The sequence below is a fragment of the Nyctibius grandis genome, chromosome 5 (genome assembly GCF_013368605.1).
Source record: "Nyctibius grandis isolate bNycGra1 chromosome 5, bNycGra1.pri, whole genome shotgun sequence".
Lineage (NCBI taxonomy): Eukaryota > Metazoa > Chordata > Aves > Nyctibiiformes > Nyctibiidae > Nyctibius > Nyctibius grandis.
The window spans coordinates 59,701,713-59,725,088 of record NC_090662.1 but is presented as its reverse complement, the minus strand read 5'-3'; the positions used below and the strand labels follow the sequence as shown (position 1 = coordinate 59,725,088).

The 23,376-nt window shown below is 42.8% G+C and overlaps 1 protein-coding gene across 1 annotated transcript; it reads left to right on the top strand.

The window, feature by feature from the left end:
- The first annotated feature begins 235 nt into the window (after positions 1–235).
- Positions 236–19,604, top strand: XPNPEP3 (X-prolyl aminopeptidase 3). Its single transcript, XM_068400564.1, has 10 exons — positions 236–409; positions 2,116–2,232; positions 4,751–5,158; positions 6,974–7,176; positions 8,044–8,106; positions 9,466–9,579; positions 12,001–12,086; positions 12,742–12,925; positions 14,424–14,544; positions 15,358–19,604. The coding sequence occupies exons 1-10, from the start codon at positions 349–351 to the stop codon at positions 15,522–15,524; spliced, it is 1,524 nt and encodes a 507-aa protein (XP_068256665.1). The 5' UTR covers positions 236–348; the 3' UTR covers positions 15,525–19,604.
- The last annotated feature ends 3,772 nt before the right edge of the window (positions 19,605–23,376 follow it).

Sequence of the window (23,376 nt, the reverse complement as noted above, 5' to 3'; positions counted from 1 at the left end):
CGCCGACGGGCGGGCGAGTCCTGCCAGCCGCGGCATCGCTCCCCCCTCGGTTGTCGACCGCCTCCCCCTCTCTACCGGAGCCCCACCGTAGCCCGGGCTCCTCTTTGCGGCTCCCTTATGGGCAAGACAGGCGGCCTCCGCGGGCGCCTAAGCCGATGCGGCGCCGCTCATTGGCGGCGGGCGGGGGCGAGTGGTGCCGGGCGCCCGTTGATGGTGTCAGCGCGCGGCGACGCGGCACGGGAAGGCCCCGCCACGCGCGGGCTGGGCCGGCGCGGGGGGGGCCGAGCCGGGCGGGGTGTGGGCGGGTGGCCGAGCCCCCGAGCCCGGCGCTAGCCCTGTCCCTCGGACATGTCGCGCCTTCCGGCTCAGAGGCTTGTGGCGGCGGTGAGGGGCTGGTGCGGCTTCTCAGGTCAGAGACTCCTCCCCCCTCACGCCTTACTTCACCTCACCGGTGCAGCCGCGCTCGGTGCCGCTGGGCCCGCTCCCGCCGCGGGCCCATGGCTGCCTCCGTCCCCGGGGCTGCGGTAACTGACTGCCCGGGGCACGCTAGGCGTTATCGCCGCTTAGAGCCCTTCCCTCACCCCCCGGCACCGCGGCGGCGCTCAGGGGCGGGCAGGCTGTGAGGCCGCACTCGCCTCCGCTCCGCGGTGGGTGCGAGGGGCGCGGGGAAGCGGCTCCCTCCAGCAGAGGAGCTGTAGCCCCCGTCACGTTTGAATCCGAGGGAAGAACGGCTTATTATTTGAAAAATAAAGCAATGATGTGGAAAGCTCCTTGCTGTCTTTAAATCTTGCTTTATTTAATGCCCGTTGTGTTCTCTTGTCTTGTTCCAAGGTATCCTGTTTGTTTTTTGTGTGGATCAAGAGAAACAGTTAAAACTCCTCTTTTTAAACTGCACAAAAAGCTGTAATTATATTTCACCACCTGGGTCTCCAGGCTGTTACTCCAGTCAATCATCACATAGTGAATGCTTCATGTTATGACTATCAGTTGTCATGCATAAGTAATCTTCAATTAGTGGCTAATCATACTGGCTCCCACAGAAAATCCATGGTCTGTATGTTCTGCTATAAGTTTCTGAGTCTCAGCTCCCTGAAAGGCAGACAGCTGTTCTGCTTGTGTTGTACTTGCTTATGCTAGTGAAGAGTTGATTATCATTTGTCCTAAGAATCCAGTGCCGTGCTATGACAGCATGAATTCATTTGGTACTACGCACATGGTAAGTGACATAAAAGAGAAGCAGTTTTGAAAACATCACCTGGTAGATGTTAGGGAACTGATTACCATCTCCTTCTGTGTGTCTGATGGTTTGTATCTAGGCACAAGCAATTCTTCAGGTGCAAAAGGCTGTGACTGAGAAATCCAAAGTTGGTAAAGTTTGTGACAATGTTATTTAACTTTAGCGTTTGTCTTATCGTGCACACCTCGAGCTCCCAAATGCACACTTGTAATTCTCTTTAAAACTTCTCTGCTTTGGCTGTGTGTCGATTTGGAAGTGGGAGACATAACTATATGCTTCTGAGGAACTGTTTTCAATTTGGTTGCTGCTACTGTCAAGTTAAATATATAAACAGGGAATCTTGAGTATCTTTCATACAGAAAAAAAAATTGCCTTGCTGTATAAACCTGTGTTGCTTGGTTTGGGTGGTTTCTTTATGGCATTATTAATAAAAAAATAACTGGAAAGACCTTGAAAACTGTATAATTATTCCATATGGGTGGTATTTCTTGAAGCTATAGTCAAGAAAAGATGATATACAGGTATTGTGCTTCAAGCCATGCAGTGTTTGAGGGAAGCAAGGGAGGGAGAGCACCAAGTGTAGAAATTGGGCATGTGCAAACTGACATAGCTTTTTGGGTTTTCTTGCTGGACTGTCAGGTTTAGCATATGTTAATTTCTTTTAATCTGTTTTATGAGTATTTGATCATTAGTTGAGTTGTGTGCTCATTGTTTCATAAACTATTGTGGTATACAACAAACGGAGAAGTTAAGGAGGGATATTTATGTCATACAAGGGGAGTGAATGCTACTGAGAGTCAGATAACAGGAGTATAATTCTGCAGTTTGCTAACTGGAAAGGTCTTTTACCTTGACATGGTGCATTTCTTTTCCTCTAGTTTGCAAGTCATGTGCTCTCCGAAGATTTTCCATCCAGCCTGCCCAGCAGAAGAAGATTCCAAACCGGTATTTGGGCCAGCCCAGCCCCTTCACACACCCACACCTTCTCAAACCAGGTTAGGTTCAGGCCCTGTATGAGCCAATCGTTGCTATTCTTTCTTGCCTCTATTTTTCTGAGATGTCTAGAACAGAGTGTTGATTTGCTGCATCATACAGGTGTCTGTGATTTGAGCTGTTTATGATTAACTTCATTAGGCAGTCATTATGTTTAGTAGTTAATTTCCTTGTCTGAGATGATACTGATTCCAAAAATAGGCTTCACGTGTTAGCTTTTTACCTTTTTCTCATGGAGTGCTTAGTGTCACTGACTTCAGTACTGCAGACCTTTCATGGCGGTGGCATCTTGGGAGCTCACTGTCCTGCAAATACAATACAATTTATATTAAGGGAAGGTCCTTTGTGGAAGTAAAACTGCCAGAATGCTTCATATCTAATGTCTCGTGAGTCACAAAATAAAGGTGTCATTCAGAAAAGGAGATTGGGGAGAGACTTACTGAGATTTGGCCACCACTTGTCTAAAGAATGCACCTCCTTCAGAAGAGTGTTCGAGCTGTGAGGAAAAGAAGAAAAAGAGACTTGTGGCTATAAAGTTAGAAGGTAGTGATGAAAGAAAAGTTGAGGTTGTGCGGTTTCATAAGGTTAGTGAAAATGAGCATGTAGGTATGAGATGACAGTGATTAAGTCTAAAAAAAAATTGGAAGTAAAATATATTCAAGAATATGTTCCAGAAAACATTCCACTTCTGTGTTCTTTTTCCATAGATAGGTATACAGGGAGAACAGATGAATATATAACTATATACTTGTATATTTAATTGTAGAATAATTCAGGTCAGAAGAGACCTCAGGAAGTCATCAGGTCCACCCTCTGCTCAAAGCTGGGCTGACTTCAGTATTAGATCAGGTTGCTCGGGACACTGATTAACAGCGCACAGTAAATGAAACTGACACTTTAAAAATATTCACCACTGAAACACTGGAGATGAATTCCACCTGCCCATAGTAATTTTCCATTTAATGCAGGAGTGGTGTTTTCCTTAAAATAATGTGACATTGTTTCATTGCAATTATTGTTTTAAAAAGCGAATGCCTTTAAGGCAAGGAGAATTTCCAGGCCTCACAGTTGGAAGACAAATGGGATTCCCATGTTCCACCCTATTGCAGCTTCTAAACTTCACTGGACTGTTTGTGGTAGTTAGAAAGCTGACTGGAATGCAGTGGAGCGTAGGAAATGTGCAGTATAATATTGCAGAAATGCGGGGTCAGATTGCATTAAAGCAGTTTCTGTGTTCTCTGTCATTTCTAGATCTACAGAGTAAAACAAATTTGAGGGCTTTGGTTTTTGTTTTGTTTTGTTTTTTCTAAAGACTTTTACACCAAATAGATGTTGGGGATGTATGTTGTTGAAAAGATGTAAAGTTTAATGCAAATACAACATACGTGATTTTCTTAAACTCTATTTTGTCATGGAAAAACATTCTGGATAGACCTTATCCACCCCGCCATGCAAGAATCCACTTACAGTACAAGTCAAATTTCAATTGTTATTCTAGAATTGTCACTGTGTATATATTGAAGAGGAAGAAAAGATTATGAAAGTAGAAAGTTAACAGTATGAAAATGCAATCTATGTTAAAATAGAGTATTAGCCAAAGTACTAATTAAGGCATATGTATTAATTTAAGGAGTCTCACATTTTTAAAAATACATACTTAATCTGTTGTTTGTTGTTCTTTCAACTTCAGTATGGTTTTGGTGAGTATCTTGATCGCTGTACTTTGTATCCTTTGTGACTGGAGCAATTTAAAACATACTTTCATCTAAGAGATCATTTGTTTAGTTAGAGTTATTAGGGATATAGTATGTAAGTTTGGAAAAATCCAAATTGTTAGTTACTGAGAAAAGCTACATCTTCCCTGGAGAAGATTCCTTCTCTTAATCGGAGTCTGCAGCCAGCCTGCAGTTCGTGGTTTCTTTCTGCTGGGAATCTTGTGACTGGTTAGACTCTGCAATGTCCGTGTTTCTGCCTGATCTCCCAGTATCTGTAACACTCAATCCTCCCTTTATGGTTTAGAACTAGTTACTTTATCAGTTGACTTAGTGTGTATTTGAGTAGACATTCTAGCTTTATCTGAGGAAATCAATGCTTAACCTCAGGAGGTAATCCTCTGTTCAATGTCCAGATGCCATAAAACCCCATCAGTTTTCATCAGTCAAAGTCCAGTTTGGTTTTTTTTTTCCCACATCTTTCTGAAAACATCCATCAGGTTTGGATTTTTGTCTAAATCTACCAGGTTTTGTGATTTCTGCTTCTGCACAGAAATACGTAACAGAAAATCCGATTTGTTAAAATAGGTTTTTGTCTTTGGATGATGGAGGAGCAAATTGAGTGAGGTTGTGCTGTAGGGATGGGAGCTGAAGAGATGCATGAGAGAGCAATGGAGAGGCTAATGAGGGACCACAACAAAGCCATGCGTGTGAAAGGCATCAGGGAGTATGCAGGAATCAGGCATGCAACTAGTGAAATATCACAAGTGTCTTGAATTTGTCAGTTTAGTTTGTTTTGTATTCGTAGGAGAGGTAACCCCAGGATTGTCACAGGTGGAATATGCTCTTCGCCGACACAAACTGATGGCATTGATCCAGAAGGAAGCCCGTGGCTGGGATGGATTGGACCACACAGTGATTCTGCTATCCAACCCCACGTACTACATGAGCAATGACATCCCCTACGTTTTCCACCAGGACACTAACTTCCTGTACCTCTGTGGGTTCCAGGAGCCCGACAGCATCCTGGTGCTGCAGAGCATTCCTGGCAAAGCGCTGCCCTCCCACAAGGCCATACTTTTTGTGCCCCGGAGAGATCCAGGCCGAGAGTTGTGGGACGGGCCCAGATCAGGCACAGATGGGGCAATTGCTCTCACAGGAGTAGATGAAGCTTACACCATCGAGGAGTTCAGGCACTTGGTGGCCAAGCTGAAAGGTAACAAAAAATGGAGGGGGAATGAAATGAGACGTGGTTTGCAGGGTCTGAATGGTATAGGTTTGCAAGGTGGGCTGTGACACCAAGGCTATCATGAACCTGGGGAGGTGCAGGGGATATGACAAAGACATTTGGAAGTTCTTGTTAGCCTCTTCTTGAGGGTCACCAATGGAAACGTAGTTTTGAAAATAATAGTTTTTTGTCCCCTCTGAATTTCTTGTGTGCCCATGTGAATGCCAGTGTGCACATCTGTGAAATGTAAGGAACAGGATAAACAAGAGGGCATCACAAACCATGTTACTGTTTTAGTCACATCTTTTTGCTGACAGAGCCACAACCAGACGAAGCATAGGAAACTTGAAGGTGTTTTATTCATAATAGACTTGGAAAATGATCCACACAGGGACTTGTTAGTCCACTCACCTTTTTTAGCTACATGTTAACTTACTCTTGAAATACGAACATTGCTGTCCTTTAGATGTGTTCTTTTGCATCTGGTATCACCATGTAGCCTCAATAGTCATAACCCAGGGTGAATTTAAATGCATTATAAAATGAAGCTGAAGGTTTATGACAATATAAAAAGGGCAAGTGCTTGGGGGATTACACAATTAAATAGAGTGCTGGAGTCTTAAATACCATCTCGGATTCTCATTATTTTGTTTCAAAAAAGAATACATTGAAAATAGAAAAGTCACAGAAAGGGCAACAAGGATGATCAAAAGTATGGAGTTTGTGTGAGATACGGGCTGGACAAACCTGCTCAGTTTGAAAAAGAGAAAACGGAGGGTAAGGTATGAGAGATGTGTATCGTTATGGAAAGTGCAGACAGGATGAGTAGGAATGATTAGCTGCTATTTTTCATAATTTACAAACAAAGGGAACACAATAAAATGATCAGATGTCAGATTTTGACACCTTGTAAGTTTTAAGTTGTAGATCATTCACGGAAGATACAGAATGTCGAAAGTATAAATGGATTCAAAAGTTTTTAGTTCTGTGCAGGAAAGGTCCATGAAAAGCAGTTATGAAGATTCAGCCTTGAAAAGCAGAAACCGGAAGTGGGGAGGATGTGCTGAGGGAGATACTCTTTCATAAATGCCCAGTTTCTTAGAGACTTTTTGTGAGCACCTGCTAATGGCTACTGTCACCAAAGAAGGAGGGCCTAGGTGGACCTTAGCTATGACTCAGCATGGCTTTTCTACTCATTCTCATTTAAAACTCTCCTGTGGGGAGAATGTGGGTGCTAACTCTGGTGTTCTAAACAGATTTCCACATAGGTAAATATATTTGTCGTCAGTAAGTTCATCTTCTCTGAATGGCTGAAATAAGCAGTTGTTCCGCAAAGATATTGTGAAGCATAGTTGATAATGACCCTGATTCCATGCAATGGGTGAAAGGTAAATTGCCTTACAGCATCAGAGGGGACACGCTAGATGAGAGAACGATTCAGAACATGCACCACTGTAGTGCAATGGCTACTTAGCTTACACAAGTGCAACGTTGATATGCAAACGCTAAACGGATCTGTGCAAGATACATGTATTTAGCGATGATCGTAAAACCCAATATCTGCGTAAAAGTGGGGATTTGTCAAATCTACATGCTACACATTGGTAGTCTTCCAGATTTTGAAGAGATTGCCAGTATCCTGTTACAGCGCAAGTGCGTATATGGCTGTGAATGCAGATTCAGAGGAAATTAATTTCTCAAATGTAGCAACAAGTCTAGTTTAGGAGGAGGGAGTTTGTTCAGTATGGGAAGGACATTTCTACATTTATTTTTGTCTTTGTCAGCTTTTGTTTTGTATTCCAGGTCAGTCAAACATTGTTTGGTACGACTTGACGAAGCCAGTGCATAGAGAGCTGCACTCGGACTACCTGCAGCCCCTGGCTGAGATAAAAGCTCGGAACAAAAACCACGTCCAGGGCATTCGACATCTAGTGCAAAACCTTCGTCTGATCAAATCTCCTGCAGAGATCGAAAGGATGAAGATAGCTGGACGGGTGACAGCAGAGGTATGGAGTCATGTGCTCTCCAAATGATGCAGTGCATTCTTTTAAAGAAGAAAGGGGAGAAGGTTGTTGGTGGGGTGACATGGGCTGAAAGGATAGCTTTGGTCTAATCTGTTATTGAACTGCTGTCTCAACCGTCAACTGGGCTCAGCTTCTTCCACAAGACAAGGAGAAAGAGGAAGACTGCTCAGACTACCAGCGTCTCTCAATTAGTGTAACTCCAATGAAGAAAAGCCAGCAGCAGATATATTTGTTTAAAAGCAATATCTATTCAGGAATGGGGTAGCCTCTTTACTCTCTTCCCAACTTCCCCTCTCCTTCCCCACACCATTTTCTTTCCCATTTATCCTGTTGGTTTTGAGGAAACATTTTTGTGAACACATTGCCTGTGTATGTCTCCGAATTCCCCCTTATCCCTCAAATACCTTTTGAACTCATTGGCCAATTTTAAACAAATCTGACAGATAAGCTCAAACACAATTATGTTTTTGTAAATATTATTAAAATAGCCAAGTAGAAAAGAGAGACACAGCTTGTCCTTCTCTGAAGGAAAAGCTGCATAGGGCCCTCCTGTTATACATGAGGGAGTCCATAGGTGAGACAACTTGTAAAATGCCAACCCATGGGATCACCTTCAATCATCTAATCCTTTTTCAAAAACCAGAGTCAGTCAGCCCCTAAATACAGTTTCACAGGAAACAGAGCTTAATTGGTTTTAGTCTTGACAGCACTCTGCGTTTTCAGCTGCCTCTGTTCCTGTGTTTTGGGCCAGCTGATTTTAAGCCTTCCTCAAAAAGACAGCAGGTAAAAAAAAAGAGCTTCTCTCAAGTTCAGGCTCTTTGCTAACTGAAAGGCCCTTGTTTTTCATAGGCTTTCATAGAGACAATGTTTGCCAGCAAATCCCCAGTGGATGAAGCCTTTCTGTATGCAAAGGTGAGTACTTCATGCTTAGAGATGAGATAGAAGGTCTGGATGTTGGTTATCCTTCCAGGAAACTAGAAATGTCAGATCTCTATAATGTGCCTCCCACTGTAGCACATTTCTTTTTCACCCAACTCTTGTGGTTCCTAGGATACACAGAAAAGTCAGTGTGAGGAATTCTTTAGCTGTACTTCTTGGACCCTTATTGAAAGAACATAGTGGTTGGCTAAGTTTATCTGCTATTGATGTCTTTTTCTACTGTATTTGCATACAAAACCTGGTAAACAGTCAGAGGTGTAGTTATTATTCTGCAACACAGTTCTGTTGTACTGAATTGAAGTAGTTATAACACCTATTTGCAAAGCCTGCTGCTCTGGACTCTAGCCTCTTACTACATCAGATTACCACAGCTATCTAAAGCAGTGTAAACTCCTCTCAGTTACAAAATACGGACTAATTGGCCAGCACATTTGGTGTGGAACTTTGTAAGGAATTGCAGTGAGATGCCTGTTTGAGAAACATCAGCAGGATTTGACCTTCTGTTATGACATAGATGGGCCTGTGCTGATATAGCACTGAGCAGCAGTACTGACTTGTAAAGAAAATTATTTTAATTAAATTGTATTTTACAGATCAATTTTTCACTCCAGATCAGGATCATAAGACCTACTTTACTACATGTAGGCATGCTGGAGCGTTCTGTCCCATGTGGTTTTGGCAATTATAGAAAAAACATGTTATTAACATATTGAGGATATAGAGGGTCTTTATAGATGAAAGTTTATTCATTCCCATGCTTCCATCAGCTTAATCACGCAGAAGGGTAAAGATCTTGAGGCTTACAGTGCCATGTTTTTTTTTTCCCCTCGGACATCAAGATTGTGCATGCTTTCAAACCTTAGTTCAACAGAGTCATGAAAATAGATACTGCTGTAAATAGGCTGGTACTTTGTAATTTTAAAAGACAACAGCAAAACGTGACCAGTATCATCCTGACATTTAGAATCTTTGAAAACTTGCAAAGTTGTATGGCAACTAAGAGCGTTAACTTTATATAAGAACAAACCTTCACCTGGATTTATGACAACGTTATGAATGTTTGATACACTATGGAACAGCTTGCACCAGAAAAAGCTTCCATGAGACCAGGCTTAAAACACGCTACTGAAAAGCAAATAGTTCTATATTTTTTTCCTCCAGTTCTTGGAAGGCTTTCAAGGCTGCTTTCATTTAGTGAACTCACTTTTTGGTTTTCACTTTGTGGCGTGCAAATTAAGAAAACAGTTGCAGGACATGAATATAATAGCCCCAGAGCAGTTAATCACCTGAATTAGCACTAACAGTCTCCTCCTCTCTGAATTGGTATTCCAGTTTGAATTCGAGTGCCGGGCTCGTGGTGCTGACATCTTGGCCTACCCCCCTGTTGTTGCTGGTGGCAACAGATCAAACACTTTGCACTATGTGAAGAATAATCAGCTCATCAAGGTAAACCATATGCTGTCCAGTAACTTAGAATGCAGTGCTGTGACACACTGTCCCCATATGTGTCCCTGAGCTGCTCTTTGTTTTGACTGAATAGATCAAAACACTTAAATATATATTTTCAAGTGAGCAGGGGAAAGGAATCCAGCCCTGGTTAGTTTTACCGTCAGTGAAAGATTAACTTCACTCCGTCTAGTCTCTTTCTCTCCTCTTTGCACTTTCTGCAGTATTTTCTGAACAGCAGAAGGACTTGCAAACAAGCTGGCAAATAACTTCATTTAGTGAGCATGTTTGCTCCCACACCCTGTGCAGCAGTGTACAGTGTGGGGTGGATTGCTAGCCTCACAAAAGAGAGGGGCCACTGCAGCGGGCAGGGTGAAGGCACTGTGGGGATCTTCTACTGTCACTTGCATTGCTTTGCAATATAAGGTGCAGCAGTGCATTCCTGCTCTGGCGAAGCTGAAAAGCATTTTGGACTCTGTAGGCCAGCAAAGCAGGGAAGGGGAGCAAGGAGGGAAAGGATTAGCGTTAAATGTTGAGAGGTGGATTAGATGGCTGTAGGTAAATTAACGTGTCTTGTCTTATTTTGAAGATTCACATTATTGAATTACACCCTCTCCAGCCTTCCTGACAATACACCTTTAGATTCAGATAAGTATTTTCAGGAGCAGTATTCCCACACTGCTCTACTCATGATGATTCGCTTTGCAGAGGAACATGTTTTTCCACTGTCTTAACGCAGGATCAAACTTTCCCACTAGCATTGTCTTTTTCTTGAAGCTGGCATGCTAGCAGACCTTGAGATGATCCGCAGAGAAAGACATACAAAAGATAGGGCAGGCAGCTTTTGGCAGAAAGAAGCCTCCTTTGTTGTACTGTCATCCAAGGTCAGGCATGCTCATGTAACTCCAGTTGCTTCTGTTAAAGCTGTTCAGATAAATGATTGTCACTTGTTTTTTTCAAAACTGTTAAGTAGGAGGTTAAACCTGTAAACTTGACTCTTTCTTTTCCTTTATGTGCTACTTCCTACAGATCTTGTTGCCAAATAAGCTAACAATGTGTCTAATTTGGAAGGTATCTGAAGGCTGCTTAGGGCCTGCTGTGGACTTCATTCAATCCACCACTTAGTGGACTCAGCTTTAAAGAAAGAGGACAAGATGCATGACTTAAGACACTTACTGGACAATCAAACCACAGGCCGAATTCCCTTAGCCGATAAATTGTTACTTAACTTGTTTAATTGCTTGGAAGAGGGCAGGTGCTATAATTTCATATTATACTTAAAGAATTGAACCAGCTATTCTGAAAAAGTTAAAAATACAATTTAAATGGATAGTTAATGGCCTGTCTAGTCAGTGGGATAGTGAGATCTGCTCACTGCTAGTTCATCTACTGTGCGTTTGTGGCATTTAACTGTACACAATGATAGTAGCTAGCATGGGAAGTAGTGCTAGCAGTGAAATTCTGCTTCTTATTTTTTCCCTTAACATGCTAGAATTATTCCTTGTCATTCCACATCATGGCTGCTGGCATAGTCACACATCTGTGGAATGAATCTCTATAAAAGGCCTTGGATTACATGTAGTGTAAATCCATAGAGAATTTAATACAAACTTTTTGCAGATCTCACTGCTGTGTTTGTTCTTAGCCCCTTTAAGGAGGGAAAGCAAGGCAGTGGGTTTGTTCCTGGCCCTTTGTCTTTTTTTTCATGGGTTTTTGGAAGATGTGCAGTCAGTGATTTAATTGACATGAAACAGTTTTGCTGAAGTGAATTGGAGGTTCACATCTCCAAAAGTTTTTTCTTCATCACCAGATAGATTCAAAACTGTATCTTCGAGCAGTCAAGAAAGTCCCAGAAGAGAACAGGGAAGATGGTACAAGCTACTCAATAGGGCATTTACAGTAGTGATACCCTGTCAGAGAAGTGATTTTGCTGGGTCCTCCTACCTTGTGACAAGGCTAAATCTTTAGCTGTTAATGATCTTGTGGGTAGCTCAGAAATCTGTGTTTTTGTTGCAAAACCCTTCTGTCTTAGTCACTAGCAGAGAAATTCTAGTGAAAGGAGTCACTGGTGTAATTTGCTGGAGTAAACGATCCAGGTGTAAATGGGACTGGTGTCTCAGAGCACAGAATAGTTCAAGGAAAATGTCTTTTTTTTACTCCAAAGTATTTGAAAACCAGCACGTTAAAGAGTTCAGGCTGTAGATAAGCGTAACAGTCAGATACTACCTTGCAGAGAAACAATCCAACTGGAATAGCCTATTATAAACAGTAGCACCTGGGGTGTTATTCTGTAAAAGGAATTCACGTCTCTGCAGCTGCTTTGCAAAAATAAACACATAATCTCCTTTCCTGCTCTCAAAAAAATCAATTCAGTTAATAGCCGGACTGACCTGCAAGGCATTTTTTCCTGTTATTCTCCAGGATGGTGAACTGGTCTTGCTAGATGGTGGATGTGAGTCTTCCTGCTATGTAAGTGACATCACCCGTACCTGGCCCGTCAATGGAAGGTATGCTGTGATAAGGCTGTTTTGAAGAACTTTGAGAAGCTCTTAAATAATTGGATTGAGTGTGTGTGTGTTTAATCTCTGTGTGAGTAGTTTTAATGTGTCCCATTCTGTGGTTCTTCAGAGTAATCAAATTATATGAACTAATCTTTCAGCATGAGAAGCTGTATTCCCCACTGCCTCATTAATTACTGCATGAATATGTGTGATTACTGCTATTTTCAGCTATTACAGCATGCTTAAAGTACAGAGAAGGCTTTTGTGCATTTACCTGTGGCTGACTCTGGTTGTGTGTAAGAAAACAGGAGTTTAGTTGACCTGTACATGGCTCTGTCAGTTGTGAATTTGTTGGTGTGATGTCCCTGCAGTTGTGTTTGATTCCTGTATGTTTTCGCTCAAGTGCATTCTGTTTCCTGCAGTAGCTTTGCCTTGCTTTGCTTGGGGGTTATGTTGTCAGCTGAGAAACCCTGCCTCTACCCAGGGTATTGAAGGGCATGTTGCAGTGATGCCTTGTCTGGCATTTCACATAAGGAACCTGTTGCTTTCCTTTCTGACTTTCCCTGCCTCAACACTGAACTGAATCTGTCCCCAAAATAGGTTCTGGGTAGAGGTTTAATTGTGAGAAATGTCCTTTGTTCCTTTTCTCAATGATTTTCAGATTCACTAAACCCCAAGCAGAACTATACCAGGCTGTCCTGGATATCCAGAAGTCCTGCCTGAGCCTCTGCTCCCCAGGTGTGAGTCTAGAAAATATCTACAGCCTCATGCTGAGCCTTATTGGACAGAAACTGAAAGAGTTGGGGATCCTAAAGAGCAGCATCACTGAGAGCCACTTCTTCAAGGTACTTGAAGTTTTTTTACTCCAGCTTCCCTCTACTAGGACTGACTGTTTTCTCCCTGGGTTATGTTAGTGGCTTTAGTTTGGCTCAGGAACATGCTTTTGAGATGTATCTTCTCATTGTCACCACTCACTGTGCTTTAATTCATGTTGTGGGCTGGTCTCAGCACAGGACTGGATTTCTCTCAGACAAGGCTAAACTCAAAGATGTGTTTCAACCATTCGGCACACAATTTGGTTGGAAGTAACCCCCCAGTCTTATATACACATAGTGTTAATATTTGTTCCTCGGCATTTGCTGTTTCATTTTGCAGATCCATTCCTATTGGTCTGCACTACTTGCTAGTGTAGATGCAGCTTTAGAGTACAGATAGTCTGAAGGGACCTGTAGAGACATTGGCTCTAACACAAAATTCTGGGTCCAGGACTGGCTGCAGGCAGTTAGTCATAGTTTTGTGATCTGTTTAACATAGCATAAATCTGCAGTGCCACCAAAAAGTGCAGCCTGTTCTTCTCAGTCATTCCACCTGCTGCCTCTTCTGCACTGTTTTGTGTCAGTATTGGGATTCACAGAGCTACCAGGTGAACAAGGCTGGGAAACTGGTCTGCCTTAGAGCTGGACCTGCAGATGAAATAGGATTGGTTTGCAGTTAGAGAAGTTTATCTGGTCCCACTCACTGCAAACCTGCATGATTGCTGATGCCAATACAAGAAAGATGGCAGAACCAGGTGACAGAACTACCGCTTTGGCAGCAGGACAGATTTCTGCCAGATTTAATTGTCCTACAGTGTCAGTGCAATAACAGCAGACGTTCTTGCCTGTGAACGGAGGCTATCATGCTGGTTTCTCTTGGCAGGCGGCAGCACAGCCAGATGAGACCAGCGTCTGCAGCTCAGTCCCCAGTGACTGTGAGGAGCATGGGGCAGAGGATGAATTAGCTCTTTGATTCCTGCTGTCAAGGAGCTCCTCTCTGGAGGGAGGGGGATGAGGACGGTGTGTGGGTGAGGCAGTGTCAGTGCCCTGTAGAGATGGATTAAAATCCTGCAGTACCTGCTGAGTGAAATCGGCACAGCATTCACTCTGTCATGCATAGGAGATCTCTTTGCCACATCATGTAGCAGCTGTATCAGCTGATGGGTCTGCTGATGGGAGCAACGCAGGGTTTGTTTAAGGGATGGAAAGGGTCGGGGCAGCAAAGCTCAGTGAGCCGAAAACTAGAGTCTTGCCTGACATGCTGAGGTGGTGATGGGCTTGGGCTGTTCTTTTCAGTGAGGGGGAAAGGCAGTCTGCAATGTGCTCATAATAGGCACCTGGTATGGGTGGCTTTTGAGGGCCACGCAGTTCTGGTAAATGGAAGACAGCCCCTGCTGACATAGTCATGGCAGTAAGATTGCTAGTTAGGCACATAACTATTCCATCTCTTCTCCCCATCTTTTGTGTTGGAACAAGAGGTTGGGCTGTGTTTAACTGCCTCCATGACACTTGTTTTGTCTTCTGCTAGGCTGTTCGAAAGTACTGCCCACATCATGTGGGCCATTACTTGGGCATGGATGTTCATGATACCCCAGATATATCCCGATCTCTCCCGCTCCAGCCAGGCATGGTGATAACCATTGAACCAGGTAAAAAGCGATGCAGTCAGCGGTGGACAAAAACATGCCAATAGCGAGGATTACAGCATTGCTTTGAGTAGTTTGTTGATCCCTCAGACCAAAGCATTCAGGTCCTTTCTGGTGAAGTTGAAAATGATTACAGTATTAGAAAACCTTATTTGCCTCCCAAGCACAGCTAAGGTAACAAATTGTGGGAGTAAACTCTCAGAAAGTGTCTGTGCAGCAGAAGGCAGAGTAGTGTGGACCTCAGACTGCTCCTGTTTGACCCACATCAGCACAGGTCAATTGCAGTGCAGAGAAGCAGGCTAAATTCACTTGTGCTGCATTCTGTGTTACTGTGACTGAACTACTACCAGTCACTGGTAATGTAAGTCTCAAGCTTCGCAGTCTGCACTTAGACATTCACAAATTAGCTTTGCAAATTAGGCATTTCATGATGAATCTTTCTGCTTGTCACTGGATTTGGAGCTGTCAGCTGGGAACTGGTATTTAATGCTTAACTCTTTCTCTCTCTATTCAGAACATTGTTAAAATCATCATTGTGAATGTAGCTTTGAGAGCAAGAAGAGCGGAAAGGCCAGCTGTAATTGTGGGAGTTTTTATTAACATGCTAGTGTCTGTAGGCACTGAGGGACACTTGTCCTTTCTTAGCCCACCAACTGCCATGAGTAAAGGGAAAGAGTAGCTTTCCTTATTAAAAACTTTCAGGATCCAACTCATGTTTTGTTGCTGAAAATCCAGCCCTGCTCTCATGGTGGTGCAGTAAGGGAAAGGTGTTGTTCTGGAGAGTGTTGTATGTTTTAATTCCCTTCCTTCTTTCAGGCATTTATATCCCTGAGGATGACGTGAGTGCCCCAGAGAGGTTTCGTGGCATTGGTGTGCGCATTGAAGATGATGTTGTGATAACAGAAGATGTGCCTCTCATCTTGTCTGCCGACTGTCCCAAGGAGATCTACCACATCGAGCAGATCTGTGGCCGCAGCTCGTGATGCCCCTTCTCTGCCTCTTGCATCCTCCTTGGGAGACGCAGCCCTCCAGGGATGCACATCCCTGTAGCTGGCTGTAGTTGTCAAGTGATGGAGGGTGTGGACAGTTGATGGCTGTTTCCAAGACTGGGGCTGGGAATTGGAATGCAAAAGGCCTGGGTACTGAGGGATGAAAAAGCAAAACAAGCTTTTCTGTGTGTGTTTTCCTTCTGATTTGATTAGTGCTGATGTTGAGCTGTTGTAGGACATGGGGGTGGATTCATCTCTCTGCTTTGTGGATCCATCTGTTCTGGTGCTCTTGGGAGGGACGAATTTTGTCAGTGCCACCAGCAGGACTTCTGCCTGGTCCCTCTCCAGATGCATAGGTGCAACTGCTGAGACCAGGGCCCTGTTTTTTCCCCTTTAGCAGTAGTTTCACAACAGATTTTAAAAATTAAGCTTTGATAAATGCTGTTTTGGGGGAATAAAGTGTGTCAGACAGCTTTGATTTTTATAGAGCCCTGGAAGGAAGGGTTTTGGTAGTCAGAAAGATGGGTTTCATTGGGAAGTATTTATATCTGAAGCCTGTGAAAAATGCTTTTAGTATTTTAAGGATAAGAATGTGTTTGGGCCTTGTTCAGGCGTATGCAAAATACGCCAACAGCAGGGTCTTTCACCTTATTGGAGCGTTTGGTAATTTCAGAAAGGACAGATAGGGCTTAGGAGGTTGGACGTATCCATTCTTGCTGTCTTCCACGTTCCCTTCTTTTTGTCCCAAATGTCCATTCCAGTCTCCTGTTCTGAGCCTGCCTCTACCCTGGGAAGCTGGGCTGTGTTGGCTGTGCTGGACTCCACTGGTAAGCTCCTGGTTGTCACCTAGATGTGAGGTGTCCGATTCTGGGACAGTCACAGGATCTTTCTGGTTTATGCTGTAAGTGCCAGCAACTTCAGCAGTGTATTTTTGAAGTCTGCCCTATGGTGAGTCTCAAGTCTTTATACAGCTTTTATATGGAATTTGAAGTAATTCTTCTTTCCAAACACTGAGGGCATGATCACAGATGCCTTTTGGGTTCTGCCAAGTGCAGTCAGTAACTAAGGCTCTGTGATAATACTTTTGAGGCAACTGCAAATGGGATTAGGGGCTAGGATGGATGAGGAGTAAAGATAAGAGTTGTCTTCCCTCAGTATCAGCCTACCACCCAGGCCATTGTATGCAGTAGTAAATACATCTACTAGAGGCAAACATGGTGTCTGTGTATTTACTGAAAATATTTTGACAATCAGCTATTTAACATGTCTGAAAAATGCCTCTCATCAGTGCACCTCCTTTATTTATGCTTGCTTTTGTATCACATCATCTTACTTCCTTTCTGATGGTAGCTTTCAGTATTTTTCGTCTGTTATTCTCAATTTTCTTTCTTTCTTTTTCTCTTCTCTTCCTATATTGTCTATTTTTGACCCACTATAATGTCACTGCTTCCTAATCCATTTTTCTTTCTTGTCAGCATCACTGCCTCTTCCCTGGTTTGCCCTGATTCCCCACAGTGAATGTAGTCAGAAGCATGTGGGGAAGGTAGTCAGGGTTCCTGAGTTAAACCTCTGGCTCTGTTGCTGTGTAACCTCTAGTGAAATCTTTTTTTTTTTCCTTTCTTTTTTCTTTTCTGTGTTACATTTCAGTCAGTGAAGGCCAAATGGACAGTGTCTTGCAACCCTCACTGCTTTTAATGGGAGTGGGGTGCATGCACTGGGGTTTGAATGTGGCCCTTGAAAGGCAGCCAAGACATGACGTAATTTTATTTTTTAAACATGATGGAAAGTAAATGCTTTCACAGAGTTTAGTGTATCAAGTTTCACCTAGTTAAGAGAAGCTGCTAATCTTTGATGGAAGCATTTGTTAGGTGCTCATGCATTACAGTGATACCTACAGTGTAAATTGTTAGAAGGAAGGCTTGTTAAGTGTGGACGCAGAACTGATGAATCCTTTTGATGTTGTTCTGATCTGTAACACATTTGCTGTTCCAGTTACACCTGTTAGAACCATGTCAACTGGGACAAATCTTGGATTTTGGAACTATGTAAGCAGCTTAAAATAACATTAACCTGCGAGCTACACGTGGGTGCTGATCTGCACATCTGCCCATGTACCAAACAGAGTTAATAATTGTACTGTAAATAAGCCTTTGAAATACACATAAAAAAGTTATTTTTAAAATAAAACAATTTGTAGAAAGTTATTTCTTGGGCCATCGAGTTGCATGGCTGTTGAATAGATATAAGCACCTCCAGAAACAGCATTATTTTTCAGGGAGATTTATAAATTATCTGTAACCTATCTTGGACTTGAAATAACATTGTCAAATGTAGGCACACACTAACTCCTACTGCTCTCAGGAAAATCCTGCAACTTGTAAACACCAACAGATCTTAGGAATGTTGCAGATGAATGTTTCTGTCAGTAAAGAAGTGTTTGTGACTCTGTTGAGTGGAGGGTAATGGTTCTGCTAGGGCTGCTGCACTCCACCATCCTAAGCGTGTCTGATTTAGGCTGTGCATTGCTCCATATTCTGTAATTCTTCCACAGTGTTCAGCCATTTCCTCAGCATAAACTGCTGCTAATGTTTTGAATCTGTTGTTCCATGTAAAGAAGAGTGCATTTTGCAGAATGTATTAAATTTTAGTCTTACCAACCTAAATTTTTGAAGGCTTTTTTTCACTTGTTGCAGAGGTGGATAATCACATCTGGGACCTACACACATGCTGCAGTGTCCCTTGCATACAACCAAATCCATGAACATTTACATGACCTTCCTCAAGAAACTCTAAAGAATCCCTTCTCTGGCTGCACACGCCCGTGGCGTACCTCCCAAATGGCCTGTCCCACACTGCCAGATTTACGGTCTGTCTGTGCCACAGAAGAGATTCCTCACCCCAACCACTCTGGGTGCAGGAGCAGCTCTCGGTGGCAGCACAGGTTGCCAGCTCCTTGATAAGGACGTTGGTGGGATCACTGGAAGCGAAACAGAAACTGAGGTATACGCAAGTTCATTTGGGGAGAGGTTTTATTGCAACTATGGGACAGGTCTTAAGGGCATCAGGGTACAAGAGAAAATGAGAGCCAGCCATCCCTGTGGAGAAGTTGCTTTGCTTTCAGAGGAAGCTCGGGAGGCTTTTCTTGGCTTTCCCATTTCACCTTCTACCAGGGGTCTGCTTTGCCTTGCAGAGAACTAGTTAGTAGTAAAGTGCTGTTTAGTTAAAGTACAGTCTGAGCAGAGGTGCTGATTTGCAGATACGGTTCTGTTGCCAAAGTGGAAAGAAATTTGGCATTTAACACAATTTGGTATTGTCTGTTATCTGTGAAAAATACAGTATGTCTTTCCTAAAATTGCACTCATTGTTTTGCAAAGGAACCTGATGGTGTAGGAAAAAGCAAACTGAGGGAGCACGTAGAAGAGAATGGAGATGGAGGTTTTTGGGAATGCACAATGCAATAGAGAAGATTCAGGAGGAGGGTGTGATGTGGAGCTGTGGGGATGCGTGCAGGTGGATGTGAGAGCAAGGAGAGAACAACGGGGTATAAAATGGCTATTGGGTATGTTGTCAGAGTGGTGCAGTAGCTCCAGGAAACAGGTTATGCTAACCAGGAGACCCTGATTGATTTGTCCTGCTCAGGAGGGGGGAACAAAGGAGTCAGATTGTATTGATGAACTCAGTCTTCACAGTTAGTTTAATTATTTCTTTTAAAAATCAATAGGATTATCATATGAGAAAGTTTTCTGCAGTTTCATGTCATTGATCATGTGTCATATTTTAAATAATGTGAAGGGGAAAAAGTACGTTTCTAGGCGAAATCTTCGTTATGATGGAGGGAGCAAGGCTTGAGGTTACATGCTCTTACGCTACCCAAATTACTGCTATGGAAATTTAGTAATTACTCCCAGGAGAATTGTCATAAAGCAAAATGAGTTAGGGTTAAACTTAGAAAAAAAATCTATATGAGATAAATGACAAAAGTGCTTTAATTATTATGAGATGCTTAATGCTTTGTGTAATTGGATAACGAAACTCTGCACTGCAATAAATGGACATTTTTTGATTTCTTTTAAACTCAGTTGTCCAGAAGCCTATATAGGCACCTCTTCATTAGTATGCAGATCTAAACTGGATTTAAGTTTATGATTTTCTGAGATCATTACAGCATCTCTGTTAAATGTGCTCCCCACATGCATGCTCAGCCTTCACTTGATTAAAAATCATTTGGACACTGTCACAATGTTGTCTCTAGGAGTGGGTCTCACATAAAATTCATTGTATTTCAAAGATGTAACAATAAGTTACATTTTAAAGCAGAATTTATGATCAAAATGGATGGTGAGGCACAGTGGGCTCAATGACTCTCAATTTCTCCCCTCAGCTCCTTTCACCTTCTTGGAGTTTGTCTTGCTGTCTTAACTGACTGACGGCTCTGACCCTTCCTCGCTAGCAACAAGCAGAGCAACGAACTCCTGTCTTCTGGGACAAGTTATGCCTCAGCCCACCTGGTTGTTTCTGTGAAGCACCACCTGATATTTGGCTAACCACAACCAGACTCCTCACAAGATGAGCAGAAAGAAACAAGGAAGACTTTCCAGGTCCTCCATGCACGTTACCTTCTCTTGCTGACTCATACCACATATGCCTTTTTAACTACCATGACAGAGTTATCCATTAACCGTGGCAAAGAAAAAAATAATTCCTGTCTGGGTAAGCCTGATGACCAGATCTTTGGGCAAGGAAAAAGTTAACAAGAAAGCTGATTGTAGACCCAGGACTGAGAATGGGTACTGTAGGGTTCAGTATGTTCCTTCGCTTTGGATGTTGGGGAAACAAGTAGCACTGCAGGAGCGATGTGCTGTCTCGGTTTGGCAACTTCTTGGGAATGCTGGTCTCAGACATGCTGTGGTGGGCCAGAACTGAGAGTGGTTGAAGCTCTGTGTTGGTTTTCTCAAGACCATGAAGAGCCTGTGGCTTTTTAAAGGAATCTATTTTTTCATGATTTGGGCAGGAATATCATGGCAGCAGAAGGTGGGAACACTCAGCTTGTGGTTCAGTGATCAAGTAGGAGAAGTTGGCAGTCCAGCAAAACCTGGTTGAAATGCAGTTCTTTCCAGGGAAATAGGCTCATTGCATTTTTTTGTCAGTAAATTGGGCCAATATGAACAATACTGTTTGAGGGGAAGAGAGGCTCAGCTGCTTTTTATTCCTAGGCAGAACAAGGCTTCTGCCTCTGTGTCCACTTTTGAGAGATTAATGCAAAATGGGATTGGCCACCAATCCAAATTAAGATTAAGCAGCCTGACTCTTGTACCAAGAAATAGTTAGCAGATGTCAGGTAACTTCTTATCATGTGAATCTTTTACTCAGAAAGGTAGTGCTTTAAGTTTTGGCATAATATACTTTGTTTTTCTAGTCTAGTGTGCACCCAGAGGGCAACAAATAACATCAGTTTTGCCCACGGGAGCTACAAGCAAAACCTTTGTAATTAATAGTATTGCATCTCGGTTATGGACATGTGAGCCGGCATTGTAGTCATTCAGAGAAAGCGCAGCTGTTAATGGTACAGACAGGGTGGGGGTTTAAGCTTTCTCAGTGCTGATCTCTTACCAGGCTACAAAAACAGGCAACTGGTACTGCCTACAAACACCCTTTCTTACCTCCCTTTGGCACACCGACCATTTCTGTTTAGTGGCCTGGGTGAAGTTTGCCATTTGCTGTTGGCATTTCTGTGCTGTTGTCCTGATGTGCCATCAGGATCCCGTTTTGATCTAGTAACTGCTTAACATTTTTAATGTTGCCCCTTGGATGGACACGGTGCGATATGGCATCAGGGATTAGGAGAGTTCCCATTAGGGGATTGAAACCGCGGTGGAGCTGGTCTGGCTGACTCCTCACGCACCGTGCGTATGCTCCTTCAGCCCAGTTGCACATGTCTACTCATTCTCAGAGAGACACGGCCCTACTGACGGCTCAGGAATCTCCAGTCCTCACATCCCCATGCAGCTGCCCCTGTCACGGAGGCCTGAAATCTCCAGCTGCCCTTCTAGCTGTTCCTGTCCGGACTTGCAGAGGTACCAGTCTGCAGCCAAGAGTGCCGTAGCCTCCGGTGTGCTCGTTGCACTGACCCGTTACTTGTTGTCAGATTCCATAAGGTACCGCTGAGGTTCCTGTGATGCATTGCAGCTAGCTGGTATGTATATTGCTTTCTAATTTATGCTTTACCCTGTTCTTTTTTTCCAGGAGATGAGCTTTTTAACAGCTACATGGGTGTTACTGTGGTGACTGTAACCAGGCAAAAACATACAGTTCGTACTGAGGTAGTTCTACATTTGTGGACTTGGATATGATTAAGAGATCTTTAAAGGCATGCTGTATTTTTTGCCCTTCCCTGCAGAACAGAGAGAGGTTTCTCATGGAATTTCAGTTACACAGTGTAAAGTGGAAATGTATGATTCATCTTCAAAAGCATGTATGTATTAGTATATATATATTAGTATACAAACACGCATGTATTATGCAAACAAATGTTGTGACTTCTAGCTAGTTAGAGCTTTAGAAGATATTTTGTCCAAGCATAATTAAGATTGTTTAGATATTTGACTCTTCATTTCTTTATGCATTATTTGGATTTCTTGTTAAACTTAATTCTGCCTTAGAATTTCCATGGTTTATAATTCTTGGGTTTGAATAATTGGATTATCTCTCCAATATATTTTACCGTAAATCACTGCCATGTAGCCTTAATATTGCCTCCATCTGCAGGGGTTTTTTTCAGTTTTTATGATGTAATTTTCCTGCAGTATGAGGCTTTTGAGGAGACAGCATTCTGTGATTCTCACCTGAGGAGTACCTTTCCAGAAAAGGTGAGAATGTGCTATCTGAAAGATGTGATTATTGATCTTGAAATTCAAAACTGTAAATTATGTGAGTTTTGAACCCAAATGTATAATTCTAACTTAGTTTCTTAAAGAAATAAAATAGAGCAAGTGTGGCAATTAATGAAAAGTAGGATTGTAGTGCAAACTTACATTCCTAATATACTGATAACTGCAAATTAATCTCAGCAATTAGATATGAGAGCTATTTTCCTCCAGTATGCAACACACTCTGAAACTTTAGTGAATGATAATAATGAATTAAAAGACTGATAAGCTCTTTCTCTAAGCTCATTTAAGACAAGAAATGCACCAAATGCTGCACTTCTTAAGGACTCAATTTTTAATGAGTTACAAGCTAATAGAGGACTGAGTTGAAAATCCTCTAGAATATTGCCTGTCTTTGGTTAATGGAGTCACTGAATGAAAGGGTAGGAGGCACTCTTGATCAAGGAGTTTGAGCGCCTTGCTATTACAGCCATTGCATTTTACCTCCTCAATTTAGTGCTGAGCCTGGTAGCTTGTGTGTGACAGCGGCAGATCCCTCAGTAGGGCATCAAGCCTTGATCAGAAGGCTGGGGGAGGGAGAAGGATAAGATGAAGAATTCTTTCTTTCAGTCATTTGCTCCAGCTGTTAACCACCCCATCATTAAAAATCTATGCACCTTTTCTTTTTTTTTGCCCGCCCCCCACCCCTCCCAACAGGCATTATAGGAAGGATAAGAGCTCGGATACCCACTTTGCGTTCAGTTTAGCCTTGACAGTGGAACTGTGACTGTACTTCTATAAAAATGCCTACAACTCTGAACTTCATGTCTTCCTTCAGTGGCATTTCTCAGAGTCCCCAGAGCTGCACAATGGGGCTGTTCACAGTTTAGCAAGGAAAGCAAACCCAGAAGGACAAAGAACCAGAGAGGAAAGGAAGCAAATAAGCAAGGAAGAAACATATGTGTTGCATGGCTCTTCTC